Raw genomic sequence first — 14,531 nt, 5'->3', positions numbered from 1 at the left:
GTAAACATTGTATTTCAATAAAAATAATTTTTAAATGGAAAAAAAAATCTGGAGTTCCCATCGTGGTGCAGCGGAAGCAAATCTAACTGGGAACCATGAGGTTGTGGGTTCATTCCCTGGCCTTGCTCAGTGGGTTAAGGCTCCGGCGTTGCCAAGAGCTGTGGTGTAGGTCGCAGAGGCGGCTCGGATCCGGTGTTGCTGTGGCTGTGGCTGTGGTGTAGGCCTGCAGCTGTAGATCCGATTCGACCCCTAGCCTGGGAAGCTCCATATGTCGCAAGTGTGGCCCTAAAAAAACAAATAAATAAATAAAATAAAACAAAATAAAAATCTAAAGGGGAAAAATGTGAAATGCAAGCCCACGTGAACTCACACCGCGTCTGTGTGCACACCTACTAGAGCTTTTTCAAAGGCCGGTTTACAAACGTTCTAGTTGTCTGCCTCCGCTTTGCCAGGTTAGGCCAGGGTGGAACCAGGGACCCGGGGCCTAGCTCACTTCAGGCAGGAGCGCTTGTCCGGGGGATGCTTGCCCCCCGTCTGGAAGGAGTGAACCCAGCCCGGGACGCGCCCGAGGCTGGAAAAACGCCCGCAGAGGGGAAGGAAGGGTGGCAGGAGCCCACGTCTCCCATCCCTCCCTTGGCAGGACGTGGGTCTTACCGGAATCACGCGGACAGCGGGCTGGGCGGCCCCCTCCCTGGCCCAGGCGCCCAGGGGCACGACGGCAGGACTCCGGTGCGGGGTCAGCAGGGAGGACAGGAAGTGGACGTTGTAGGCGGGGGGCGGCTGCGGGGCGGCGGGCAGGACGGCGTCCTCCAGCGGCTGGAGCTCGGGGAGGCTCGGGTACTCCCCGAGCAGGTCCTGGGCCTCGGCCTCGTCCACCCGCAGCTCCGCTTTGCCCGGATTCCTGCCGTCCCCGCCGAGCGGGGGGTTGAACGCGCGCAGCAGGGGCTCTCTGGGGTCCGCCGCGCCCAGGTACGCGTCTTTAAAGACGTGGAACTCGTCGTCCTCGTGCTTCGCCGCCCCCGCGGTTTTCAGGGGGAGGTTTTCGGAAACAAACTGACTCTCGGCGCCGAAAAGGTCCGTCACCATCTCGTCCTCGGGGCCGGACATGCCGCCCAGCAGAGGGGCCTCGTCCATGTCCGCTGCGGGCACCGGGCCCGGGCATCGCCCCGCAGCCGGCGCCGGGGAGCCTGCAACGACGCGGCCGGTCAGGCGGCGGCCCCCGCCCGCCCCGGCCGCCCACTGGGGGGCCCCCGCCGCCCCGAGGGGCTGACTGGGGGGGGTCCCGCCGCCCCGAGGGGCTGAATGGGGGGGTCCCACCCCCTCCCCACGTCTTGGGGGGGTCCCACCCCGAGGGCTGACTGGGGGGGGTCCCGCCATCTGAGGGGCTGACTGGGGGGGGGTCTCACGCCCTGCCCTCCCCACGTCTTGGGGGGGGTCCCACCCCCTCCCCGAGGGCTGACGTGGGGATGGGGGTCCCGCCGTCCGGAGGGCCTGACGTGGCGGGGGGCGCCTTTCTGGGGCGGCTGACGGAGGGAAGGGGGGCACCGTCCCAGTGGGGCTCACCTGGAGGTCCCACTGCCCCCCGAGGGGGACGACTGCAGACGGGGTCCGCCGCCCGCTCAAAGCTGCCCAGGGTCCCACCGTCCCCCTCCCCTCCTGGGACCTCGGCGAAACCCGACAGAGGCCCGAGTGTCCGGCGCCGGAGGCGAGGGAGCCCCTCAGACCACCTCAGACGACGCACCTGAGGCCGCAGGTGCCGGCGGGGCGCGCGGCCGGCAGAGGGGGCGGGGCGGGGCGAGCCGTTGGCGGTTGGGGCGGGGCGGGGCTAGGGAGCGGGCGTGGGCGTGGCCAGATGGGGTGGGACTCGCGGGTGGGCGGGGCCAAAGGGGAGGGGCGGGGCATGGTGGGCGGGGCGGAGTAAGTCGAAGGTGGGGCACAGAGGTGAGAGGGCACGGGTTCGGGGGAGGGGACAGGGGAGCGGCAGGGACGTGTGAAGGGAAAGCCAGGACCCCGGGCGGTGGAGGCAGGGTGGGTGGGGAGCTGGAGGAGGGGAGGGTGTCGGGCCCGAAGCCAGGAACCGCCGTGGTGGGGACGTGGAGCAGGAAGCACACCCTTGGGTTCCCCAGCTCCACGCTCAGATGTGGAAACAGACCCGCAGGCCAGTCCCAGGCAACACCGGCGGGGGCGGGGGCGGGGACGACTCCCAAGCTCGACTTCAGACCTTAGGCTTCAAAATGTATTTTTTCTGCCCTCGAGATTCGCAGGACAGAGCCTGCCCGGCCACTGCCACAGCAGGTGGGTGGAGGGCTGGGGGTCTGCCCATGCGAGCTCCTGACCTAGCGTGTACTTCAGGTCCTTGGTGCTGGAGCTTGGGAGGAAGACTGGGCGTCCTAGTCAATGTAACCCAACACTGATGACTGATGGCCACGGGAAGAGGGACCTAGAAACAACAAACATAGCTGTATAACTAACACTACAAGGCGAGGTTTGGAGGGGGGGTGAACTAAATCCACCTTTCACAGAAGTAGACATCAATACTAGGTTTTTTTGCTTTTTTTTTTTTTTTTTTTGCTTTTTAGGGCAGCATGTGCAGCATGTGGAAGTTCCCAGGCGAGGGGTCTCAAAAAGCCTATGCCACAGCCACAGCAACACAGAATCCAAGCCATGTCTGCGACTACACCACAGCTCACAGCAACGCCAGATCCTCAACCCACTGAGCAAGAAGTCAATACTGAGCAAGAAGTTTAATCAGGGAAAGATCAGAAGTTCCCTTGAGGCTCAGCGGGAAAAGGCCCCCATGTCACTGCAGCAGCTTGGGTTCAGTCCCTAGCTGGAGAACTTCCACATGCTGCAAGGCGTAGCCAAAAAAGAAAAGAAAAAAAGTGATGAAATCCTATTCAGGGTTATGGCCGTGAACTGCAAATCCAACCAAAGAGAGTTGAAAGGTGTTCTAGGGATGGGGTGGGGGGATCGGGGGTAAGAAGATCCTTAGGCACTCTGTTTCCATGTGCAAGTGTATTTTGGTAAATTAAAAATGTAAGGCATCAGCTTTCTAATCTCATTGAAAGAAATTCCATGGGACATTCAATGCATTATTGTAAAATACACTTTGTGTTAGATGATTTTGACCAACTGTAGGCTAACGTAAGTGTTCTGAGCCCGTTCAAGGTGGGCTGGGCTAAGCTATGGTGGTCAGTAGATGAGGTGCATTTTCTGCTTACCATTGGTTTATTCAGACCCAACCCCAGGGTAAGCCTATGCAGCTCTATATATAGTACATAAACCCTCCTGCTGAAATACTTAATTACAGGCAAAGCCAAATTTCCCTTGTGGACCATGCCGTCGGGACCCCCCTGCCTCTCCAAGTGGGGATCAAGGTGAAGCCTGGGTGGAGTGGCCCTTTTCACCCCTCTCCCTGGAGCTCCACATACACGTGAGCGCGAAGGTGTCTTTACTCTTACTGTGATGGCTGGGAAAAAAAAAATCACATCTCATTGAGCTCCGTTGAGTTCAAGGGCAGGCAGGACTGAGAATGCCACTCGGGCTCACCAAACTGTAGGGTCTAGAAGGCAGCTGATGTAAACTGCAGAGCCCACGTGAAAAACCGTGAAGAGCCTGAACAGCCTGAGAGGTCCATCACCTGCCAGGCCCCACCATCCATTCATTCACACATCAGACGTTTCTACCGAGCAGTTCCCGTGGGTCACCACTCTGGTCAGCCTCAAAGACCTGGACCCTTGGAACCCTCACGGTCCCAAGATGCTCTTTTGATCCTGTTGGATCGGCCAAGGCCAGCTCTGTCTTGTCATTCAGGTCTCAGCTCAAACTTTTTTTTTTTCTTTGTGGTCGTACCCACAGCACATGGAAGTTCCTGAGCCAGGGATTGAATCTGAACCGCTATGAGCTATGCTGCAACTGCACCAATGCCAGATCCTTAACACTGTGCCACAGCAGGAACTCCTCAAACCCATTTCTAAATCAGCCTCCCGGAGTTCCTGTTGAGGTTTGGCACGTTGAGAACCTGACCAGGATCCATGAGGATGTGGGTTCAATCCCTGCCCTTGCTCGGTGGGCTGAGGATCTGGTGTAGCCACAAGCCTCTGCATGGGTCGCAGATGAGACCTGGATCTGGTATTGCTGCGACTGACACAGGCCAGCAGCTGCAGCTCTGATTTGACCCCCGGCCAGGGAACTTCCATATGCTGCAGGTGCAGCCCTAGAAAGAAAAAATAAATAAATCAGCCTCTCTTCCATGCCAGCTACTCAGCTCCTCACCGACACCTAGAAACCCTTAAGGTCCTTTGAGGTTCCCTTGGTCCTCAGCTTCCTCCCACTGGAATTTGATCTCCAGAACCTGGTGGGATCCCCACCGTACGTCGAGTGCCTAGAACAGAGCCTGGCACACAGTAGGTGCTCAATAATAACGGAAGAAAACGGAATTTGTGTATTGATTTAACAAAGATTTACTGCATACCTACTGTGTGTCGGCACTGTTCTAAGCTCTGGGGCAAGGGCACGGATGTGCAAATGAACAGAGAGCACAACCCACAGCCCTTCCTGGCAGCCACCCTTCTGCATCCGGTGCATGAGTCTGGCAGGGGCCATTCTGCCCAGCCCGAGGCCTTTTCTGCACATCTTGGTCGGTTACCTTTGTCCCAAGTGCCTGAGCCTGGTACCTGACTTACAGCCTCCTTATCAAGATAACAAAAGGGACAGCAAGCAACAGCGTGGTAGACTGGGATTAATGTTTTTATTCATGATAACATCCATACTGCATTTCTAAGATTTACATCCCAAAGAGCATATTGTATTTACATGCAAAGGCCAGTCCAGGATAACAAATTCAGACCGCAGTTTCGTTAAGACTATGGCTTGTTCCAAACTAAACGAAACACATGTTACTCTTACCTCCTCCTTTCGACACGTACAGGAAAAACCCACTCTTCCCCCTTTTAAGGAATATAAAATTGCATTGACAACTGCACATGAGCAATGATTACATTTGAAACATTTAAAACCTGAGAGAGAAGCCCCAAAACCTTTGAGGGCCAGCACATCTGCACTCAAATTCGCTTGTGAGTCATACTACAGACGGGTCAGTGGTCAACAGTGTATGATTCCAGTGGCCCTGGCTGAGTGGAAGCTGCACTGGCTGGCTGAGCAGAGGAGCTGTATCCTGCACCCCCCTACCTACCTCCTTGATGACATACCATAGACAAACAAGGGCCTTTTGTCACTGTGGTGGCTGGAGCTCCCTTTTGCCTCTCTCTTCTCATTTCTGCTTGCTTTTCAGAGGGAAAACGTCTTTGGCCCATTTAGGTGGGGTTTTTACATCACAACACAAAACACGTACCCGCTCCGCAGCGAGTGCGTTTCTCCTCTCCAGCAGTTCAGCCTCGTGGCTCCATCACTGGACTGCAAAAGCTCTTACAGAGGTGAGCCCAACCAGAACGGAGTGGTCAGAAAAATAAATACACAATTTAAAAACGGACAGCTAAGCTCGTCATTACAGCCCAGAGGCAGTGGGTCAATTTCATTCCATGATCCTTTATTTTTGCATTAGACACTGAAGACAATTCAGTACATCATTGCTTTTTGCTCGGTCATTCTTTTGATAAAGGCACTCCCATTGGAAGGGTGGGCTCTGTTAAACCCAGCACCCATGACCCGTGACATGCTAGGAGGTCACCGAGAAGGCCCATCTCCCTCTGTCTCCCAGGAAATGGGAGCGGGTCTCCTCTCTCACCAGGTGGGATGCGAAGCCCGCCCTGGCGCAGCCCAACCCTGACCAACTCGAGGTCCCCTTTTCTCAAGTTTTGCTCCTTTCTCAGTGGCAAATGCCATGCTCTCCTTGTTGTCAGTTTGGGTAAGCAGGGATCCTGAGGCACCTAGGACGTTTTATTTTTCAGCGAGTGCGCCAGATACAAAATACGTGACGTTACATCCCCTGCTCCCCATTTCTGAGCCACGCCCGTGTCTTCTCTTGCGGCTTAATGATGAAGCCTAAGGAAGGCAGTTTGATGGGGGAGTGCAGTGCGGCCACCTTCGTAAGGGCACTGGTCCTTCTGGGATAAGGGGACACAGCAGGCAAATGGTCACTCAGGCTTGTCCACTTGCTACGCTGACACCACCACTGCCCCCAAAGACTTTCCACAATGGATCTCTCGGTGGTCTCTCTTACATGTAGGATCCCTGTGTTTAAGGCACTGGCTTTTGAAGACTTGCAGGGTCAGGAAAACTAAAGATGGGACAAATGCAGACAACTCAACTCGACCGTGACAGAGTCACCGCAGGGACAGAACTGGTCCCCAAAGCACAGCGTGTCCCCGTTAGTGCGTTACATGTGCAGTCAGCTATTAACTGTTAACACCTCCGACCTAAACGGTGGCTTTTCTCTGAATGAAACAAATGTCTCCATTGCTCTGATGAAATCAAAGGCCAAGGACTCAGTACCCGAGGGGCGGCCGCCGAGCGTGTGTGAAGTCACAACCCCACTCGTTCCGTCATTCACGTCATTCACTCCACGGCAAGTTCATCCCTTCCTAGACACGGGTCAGCGTGCGGACTTCAGGGGAATTTTATCCGGTGCCCCCCCCCCACCCCGGCCGCCGCCGCCGGGTGAGCACCTCCTTGGAAGGAGTAGGGTTATACTTCACAGGCTGGAGGCTGCTGTTCTAGAAACGCAAAACCACCAAAGCCTCGATGGAAGGAAAACGTCTCAGTGTTTGAGAGCAGTTTTTCGTCCTGATCGCTAGTCAGGATTCATAGCTGTTTTTCATGTGGGTTTTAATCGGAAGACCCCTCGTCGTCCTTCGCGGCAGCGCCAAGGGTTGGCTGCTTTGGTTTCTCTTTACTTTTTGGAGTTGGGGCAGAAGCTGAACAAACCGATGATATCAGTCATTGCCTGTTTCAGGTGTTTCCCGAAGCGATGAGAGTCCTTTCAGTGGAAAACAGAAAACAGAAACACATCACCACGCGGACAGCCCCACCTTTCCAGCCTTGTCACTTGTAATCTGATCCGAAGAACGAACACTCTTTTTTTTTTTTGGCCAAATCTCTAAGCTTCACTGTTAAGGTGTACAGTCTGGAGAAAGGGTTAAGGGTTAACCGAGTTGACAGCTTTTCACGGTTCGTGTCCGTGTATTTTTCCTTCATGTCCAGTGAGTTTTGGATCCAAGGCCTCCCCTAATGTCGATGCCTTATGTAACACCCAGTAAATGAATGCCAGTCTCTGTTACAGGTGAACTTGGCATTGCCTGTCAGGTGATGAACTAGGTGGAAAAGAGGGACTACCGTTTTGGGGTTAAACATGCCACGATAGGAAGGCGGTCACGCGTTCAGAACACCACAGGCCCCTGCTTCCCCAAGGATGTGTGTTTCCTAGGACGCACACAGGAATCATAGTGCACCTGCCAATGTCAGAGTCTGAACCCTATAAAACCACCCCCACATTAAGGCCTAAAACCACTGTCACCAGCAAAGATAAACACTTTCAACCAAATAAGACAGATCCCTTTAAAACTATCCAGAAATTGGAGTTCCTATCGTGGCGCAGTGGTTAACGAATCCGACTAGGAACTATGAGGTTGCGGGTTCGATCCCTGGCCTTGCTCAGTGGGTTAAGGATCCGGTGTTGCCGTGGGCTGTGGTGTAGGATGCAGACGTGGCTCGGATCCTCCGTTGCTGTGGCTCTGGTGTAGGCTGGTGGCTACAGCTCTGATTAGACCCCTAGCCTGGGAACCTCCATACGCCTCGGGAGCGGCCCTAGGAAAGGCAAAAAGACCAAAAAAAAAAAAAAAAACTATCCAGAGATTTACAAATCCTTGTTCTGAAAATATCCAAACCAAGTAAAAGTACGTAATGGAATTAAAGTCTCCCATCAAATCAAAGAGATGCTCCCCTTCAACAGAAACAGTACAAACACCGCATCCTGAGAAGGGAGAACGCTGTTTTCGTACGTACCGTCTCGGGGCAGGAGAACTTGGAAGATATGTGGAAGCTGATGAGGTGGTCCCCCACAATAATGTACGACACTCCATAACCATCGTCAGCAACCTACGGAAAAGCACATGCAGACTGAACCCGGGGGAGCTCCCGCTGGGGCGCAAGGGCATTGGCGGCCTCTTAGAGCCTGGCACCTTGGGTTACGGATCCGGCGCAGCCTCAGCTGCAGCTTAGTTTGCAACTGCAGCTCGGATCTGATCCCTGGCCCGGGAACTCCATATGCCGCTGGGCGGCCAATACAGGAAAATAAATAAATAAATAAATGCATTGAACTGCAGGAGGGAGTTCTTTGCAGCGCAGTGGGCTAAAGATCTGGCCTTGTCACTGCAGTGGTTCAGGTCTCGGCTGTGGCGAGGGTTCGATCCCTGGCCCTGGAGCTTGTGGCATGCATGGGCAAGGCCAAACATAAAAAAACTAAAAACCTGAACCAGGGGAGATGAGGCTGTGGGCAAAGGGAATTTTGGACATTGAATTCATTTTTGTATTTTTGGCTTCAGCGTGCAGACGCTTGATGTGGGATCTCAGTTCCCAGACCAGGGACTGAACCTGGACCGCAGCAGTGAAAGCGCCAAATCCTACCTGCTAACTGGACTGCCAGGGACTCCCTCGATGTTTTAAATATGAGACCGCCAGTAACAACTGCATGAATAACCAGCAGGAGTTCCTTTATGGCTGCGCATCGACAGGGTAACAGGCGCTCAGACCCGGGACAGGCACTGCCCCTGGAGCTCTCGGCTCCATGGCCACAGACGCCCGGCCACTTACCGGTCCGAAGCCCCCTCCGCTCGACACAAACTCAGGATTCTTCTCCAAATCAAACAGCTCCACCTGCTGCCGAGGGGTCTGGCTGGTGGATAATCGCCACGGCTCAGACAGGACCTATTAGAAAAACGAAGAAATGTTCCAATGACACGTCCCAACCCACCCTGTTCTGTCCCCGAGAAGCCCTGGTGGGAGATGGCACACGGACTGCTGGGGGCATGGACTGGTTCCGACACCAGAGGTTCCTGTTCCCGAAGGCCTCACTGGCTCAGAGCAGCGCCGCTGCAGAGAGGGATGGAGCAGGTGAGGACACCTGGACCAGAGGGTCCACCCCCGGCTGATGGGGTCTTGGGCAGGGAAGGGGCAGATAGTGAAGTAAGCTTCCGGTACCACAGATGGGTCCCAGGTCCCATGAGCCAACTGCCAGATTTCCAGGCATTCCCTGAGCTTGTGAAATACAGCCATTATTTAAAAATTAAATTTTATAAACTTCGAAGGAAAGAAACAATGTTAAAAATGAAGGCAATGGGGAGCTCCCATCGTGGCTCAGTGGGAACGAACCCAACTAGTATCCACAAGGATGTGGGTTCGATCCCTGGCCTCCCTCACAGGTTAAGGATCCAACATCGCCATGAGCTGTGGTGTAGGCGGCAGGTGTGGCTCAGATCTGGCGTTGCTGTGGCTGTGGTGTAGGCCAGCAGCTGCAGCTCCAATTTGACCCCTAGCCTGGAAACTTCCATGCGCCTCGGGTACAGCCCTTAAAAAACAAAAAGGCAAAAACAAAAAACAAAGGCAATAAATAGCCCGTGATTATTTTCGTACAAGCCGCGGCGTGCTGGGGCTGGAAGACGTCCGGCTCCAGTTTCCCGCTGTGAGGACACGTAGGTCCCCAGAACCATCCGTTAGGCCAGGTCCGATGGCAAAGCTGTATTACTGGTTTGCTAAGCTTCGGTTTAGCCAGGAAACCCGAGCAGGCTGCCACAGAAGCACGCACCTCCTTCAGGAAGGGGGAGTCGACGGCGAGGTATTTGGACACCACGTAGAGGCAGAACAGGTGGCGGTCCACGCCGGAGCCTGTCATCGCCAGGCGGTACAGATGCTGGTGCTTTTCGGCCGCTATCTTGAATAACTTGAGCTTCTGTTCCACCTAAGAAGCAAAGGACAGACGTTCCCTGGTGGCCCAGTGGGTCAAGGATCTGGCACTGTCGTTGCTGTGGCTCTGACTGCTGCTGTGGCGCGGGTTCCAACCCTGGCCAGGGACCTTCTACATGCTGTGGGCGCGGCCAAAAGAAAGAAAGAAATAGAGGCTGGGGAGCTTCAAGTCATGAATCAGTCTAAACTCCAAGACGAGGGTCAGGGGTCCATCTCTCCATCCGTCCCACAGGGCGCTAGAGAGCAGGCCTCCCTGGGGGCAGGGGGTCTCTGGGCAGTTGCCAAGGCGACCTGACCAGAAAGCACATTGTAAATGGAGCAGCTGAGAGGCTGGGGGGTGGGCTGCTTGAGCAGTTTGGGGGTCCTATGTGCAGCCCACTGGCCATCCTTTCATCTTTTACGCCAATGAGGCCACTAAAGTGGGTAGGAAAGCTCCAGCCTCCAAGTCTCACGGTGTGGAAATGAAGCTCGGTCCCTCTCAGTGGACTGTGGTTTTCCCGCAGGGAGTAAAGAACCCTCCCAAGTAGGAGTTCCCCTCGTGGCTCAGTGGTTAACGAACCCAACTAGCATCCATGAGGACTCGGGTTCGATCCCTGGCCTCGCTCAGAGAGTTAAGGATCCGGCGTTGCCGTGAGTTGTGGCGTAGGTTGCAGACATGGCTCAGATCTCGAGTTGCTGTGGCCGTGGTGTAGGCTGGTGGCTACAGCTCCAATTGGACCCCTAGCCTGGGAACCTCCATATGCCACAAGCATAGCCCTAAAAAGATAAGAAGACAAAAAACTCCCAAGTGGGCTGGCAGCTCTGCTAAAACACACTCTGGGGCCTTCGATCAGACCCCAAAACACTGCCTCCAGTTCCACTGGGCCCTGTTAGGTCAGTCACAGGACGAGGCAATGCGGCAGACATGGAGGCCCGTCCAGGCTTTGGCCCTGTCCCTCTCCACCTGGCCCTCAAGGCTGTTCTAAAGGCGGCTAGTGACAGATCAGAGCAACCTGCCACGACACCTACTGAGTTCCCCCACAGAATCGAAAGCCTTTCCACAACAGTCTCCCCAGCAGAGCACTGGGCTGTGTCTTCTGGGGGTCAGCAGCAGGCACCTGCACTCCGGATCAGGCAGACCCAAGCACCGGTGGCCTTGGCCCCTGAGTATGTGGCCTAGCAGTTTGCTGAATTCGTCTGAGTCTTTGCTCCCTTTTTTTTTTTAAGAGCTGCATGTGCAGCATATGGAAATTCCCAGGCTAGGGAGCTGCAGCTGCCGGCCTACACCCCAGCCACAGCAACACCAGATCTAGGCCACGTCTGCGACCCACACAGCTCACGGCAACATTGGATTCTTAGCCCACCGAGTGAAGCCAGGGATCGAACCCACGTTCTCATGGATACTAGTTGGGTTCGTTATCGCTGAGCCACAATGGGAACTCTGGGTCTCTGTTCCTTTATCTACGAAAATGAGTGGATAACATGTCACCGGCCACTGCCAGGAGGGTCAAAGGCAGCGCAGAGCAACCTGGATCGCTGAGCTTGCCCGGGGAGCTTCAGGGAAGGCGGCGGCTTCTGGAACCCCGAGCAGAAGGCTCCCCCTGATGCTAATTCCTGGCTGCTCTGCGGTACCCACGTCCCATCCCCTTATTTGCTGGTTGTGTCCTGTGCTGAGTCACAGACTCTCAGGAAGGTCATCTGATTTGTAGACGTTACAGAATGAGACACAGACATGAGCCTTTGTGTCTGTCCTGACCATTACGTTCTTATGCTTTCTGTCCCCTCAAGAGGGGTGGCGGGAAGGGCAGGCTGGACGTGGACGCCCCGGGGAAGGGACACGCGAGATTTACCAGGGATGCCAGCGTGTCAGCCTCAGGAGGCGTCCGGTGAGAAGCGCGGCCCTGCGGCTGGGTGGCACGTACCGTCTGGGTGGGGTCCACCATGGCCAGCACGAAGCTGCACGACTCGGTGGTGCAGGAACGCACGGTCTCCGTCCTGCCCTCTCGGAAGAGCCGGGTCATGGAGGCCTCGTAGGTGAGGGAAAATTTCCCCATGTCCTGGGAAAGGAAAAAGGTGTGAGCACAAGGCTGGGCACGTTGACAAACTCTAACGCCTATGCGGGGATCGGTTACGGTCAGCAAGGAAAAGCAGACCTCAGCTATGGGTTTTAGTCAGTGGCAGTTTTTACATGGGCGGATGCAGCAGGCAGGTGGAAACGGCATTAGCTTTGAAAAGGATGAGGAGAGGTTTCCACTTCCAGAGGCAGCAGGTGCCACGACCTAACTTCCTGAGTTTCACCGACTACAAACGAGGTCCTGGAAGGAATTCGGTACAGGACCAAGAGAGCTGCATGCAAGAGGAGGCAATTATTTAACTTCCAAGAGGGGACAGGCCAGGAATGTCCTTCTCCAGGTGGGGGAGAAGTGGGTGGGTGGCCGGAGCCAGGAAGGCGATAACGCAGGAGGAGCAGCTGCGGGTGGGGGGGCGGCAGGTGCTGTCGGGGAGCAGGCGGAGGTCTCTCTCCAACATTCTCTTTTTTCCGGGAAATAAGAAAGTCCGTCTACTGAGACTGAGGCTGGGGGAGGAGTGCTGGGAGTCAGACGGGGCGTGAAACAGGCTCTGGGGGTGGATAGGGTGGGTGGTGTGCGGCCACCAGCGTCAGGGCTCGTGAATTAAAACAGCTGACCCAGGGACTTGGGGCCTCCCTCCAGCAGGAGCAAAGCCCGTGGACACCTGGACTGAACGGGGGCTTGGTGGTTGCGGTGGTTCTGCTGTGCTTGGGGCCAGATCGGGGTGGAACACGTGCCCAGAGGGTAAAAAGGCGGCAAGACGGGCGGAGGGAGGGGGTGTGGAGCCCAGATGGGGTCCAGGAGCGTTGGTGTCGGGGATCAGAGGGGAGACGGATCGTCACACAGGAAGAGCTGGAGGCACCTGCAGCTGAGCCCCTGTGGGTGATACGAGGACAGCCCAGGAAGGGCAGCAGGCGATGCAGGAGGCCAGGGCCACGGGGCCAGGGCCGCCCACTCCTGGGCCGTGGGAGGAAAGCACCAGCTCGAAGCCCACAGGTTCCGCACGGAGACGGGAAAGGATGAGCGGCAGTTTGAGGACCTGGGTTATTCCCGACCAGAAAGCCACCCCTCGGGGCATCCAGGTCCTGGTGGCCCCAGGGCGACAGAGAACGCGCTGCAGCAGGTCCCTGTCGTTAAGTAAACTCTGGAGAAGGCGAGGCAGGACGTCCCGTGTGCGGCGTGCGGTCCAGGTCAGTGAGGAGCCTTGCGGGCTCTCTCCCGCCCCCCAGGCCGGTCGGGGTGACGTCACAGGGGCTGCTTCCATCCTCCTGCAGGAGCGGTGACGAAGCCAGCCGGCCACGGGGTCTGCGAGTGCCACCCCAGGCTCTGGTGTTCCCCTGTGCCCCCAACGCCAGCTTACAGTACCCATCCTTTGACACACCGGTCACCAAAGGCCCCTTGGATGGGGGCCAAGGGGTTCTAACTCCTCACTCTGTCGTGGTCAGCAGGGGTTCCCAGGTCATTGGACAAAAACGCCTATGGGAGGGGGGGACTCGTACAGGAGGGGAACTTACTATGGGGCGGGGGGGGGGGTCCCAAGGGGCTCATCGCGAGGCAGTGCGGAGCGTGGAGGGAGCAGGGGACGAGGAAAAAGTACAGATGTGGCGTTTTAGCCCTTTAATACGGGTTAGGTCGGGGAATACGATGCAATGATTTATTCGAAGCCAACCTTCCCACATCAAACTGTAAGTGTGTGCGTGAGCAGCACCATCATGCATTACACCCGAGCTTTAAAAAAAGATCATCTAACAGCCCTCGTGGCCAAGGCACCGAATATTAGTCTGCTCAGACCCCTCTCCCAGCCAAGCCGGGCTACGCCTGCAGCCGCACCTAACCTGCCACGACGGGCCACCACCGGGAGAGCGGCCCTCGCCACTGCCACAACATCTCCAGGTTCTGACGAACGGGGTCAAGAGACAGAGACATTAACACACACGGCGTGAGAACACAAAGCTTTCACACACGAGGCTTGCTGCCCCGCAGCTACCTGTTCGGGTCGGGGGCACGTGGAGGATTTCTCGCCTCAACTTTCCAAGCGAGAAATGAATACGACCCCCAAGTGGAAAGCCAAGAGCTCTAGACTCAAATTCTGACCACCGCCTGGTGTCATCACAAAATCAGGCATTCTCTATATGTTTATGGGCACCTCTTTCTGGTGGCTGTCACATTCCTCACACTGGGATACAGTGGCCAAGACAGACCAGGGAGCTCCCTGGTGGCTCAGGGGGTTAGGGACCGGGTGTTGTCACTGCTGTGCCTCTGCTCATTGCTGTGGTGTGCGCTCGATCCCTGGCCAAAAAAAAAAAAAAAAACCAAAGAAAGAAAGAATGCACAAAAAGGGAAGAATGTGACGGGGAGGAGGAGATGGTGGCACTTGAGCAGAGACCTATGAACCCTGGGTCTCAGTCTGGGAGGCAGCACCTGCTGGCACAGAGCAAGTGCAAAGGGTCTGGGGTAGAAATGGGACTGGTATTTTCAAGAGCAGCAAAGAGGCCAGTGTGTCAAAAGCAGAGGGAATGAGGACCAGGCGAGCATGAGAGAAGGTCAGCACAGGGGCCAGATCTA

The 14,531-nt window shown here is 55.9% G+C and overlaps 2 protein-coding genes across 2 annotated transcripts in view; both read right to left on the bottom strand.

The window, feature by feature from the left end:
* The window catches only part of TESMIN (testis expressed metallothionein like protein), a 43,417-nt gene extending 41,646 nt beyond the window's left edge, over positions 1–1,771 (bottom strand). The window contains exons 1-2 of the mRNA XM_047775057.1: positions 1,564–1,771; positions 655–1,187 (exon numbers count right to left, since the gene is read on the bottom strand). Of these exons, the coding sequence (XP_047631013.1) occupies positions 655–1,134 (480 nt within the window). The 5' untranslated portion in view covers positions 1,135–1,187; positions 1,564–1,771. The remainder of the gene's footprint in view (positions 1–654; positions 1,188–1,563) is intronic.
* Positions 1,772–4,731: 2,960 nt separating this feature from the next.
* CPT1A (carnitine palmitoyltransferase 1A) overlaps positions 4,732–14,531 on the bottom strand; it is a 59,940-nt gene continuing 50,140 nt past the window's right edge. The window contains exons 15-19 of the mRNA XM_047775056.1: positions 11,820–11,954; positions 9,761–9,913; positions 8,770–8,883; positions 7,963–8,055; positions 4,732–6,937 (exon numbers count right to left, since the gene is read on the bottom strand). Of these exons, the coding sequence (XP_047631012.1) occupies positions 6,851–6,937; positions 7,963–8,055; positions 8,770–8,883; positions 9,761–9,913; positions 11,820–11,954 (582 nt within the window). The 3' untranslated portion in view covers positions 4,732–6,850. The remainder of the gene's footprint in view (positions 6,938–7,962; positions 8,056–8,769; positions 8,884–9,760; positions 9,914–11,819; positions 11,955–14,531) is intronic.

Source organism: Phacochoerus africanus, chromosome 4 (genome assembly GCF_016906955.1).
Source record: "Phacochoerus africanus isolate WHEZ1 chromosome 4, ROS_Pafr_v1, whole genome shotgun sequence".
Classification (NCBI taxonomy): Eukaryota; Metazoa; Chordata; class Mammalia; order Artiodactyla; family Suidae; genus Phacochoerus; species Phacochoerus africanus.
Note: the sequence above shows the minus strand (reverse complement) of the source record. Positions and strands in the feature narration are given on the sequence as shown.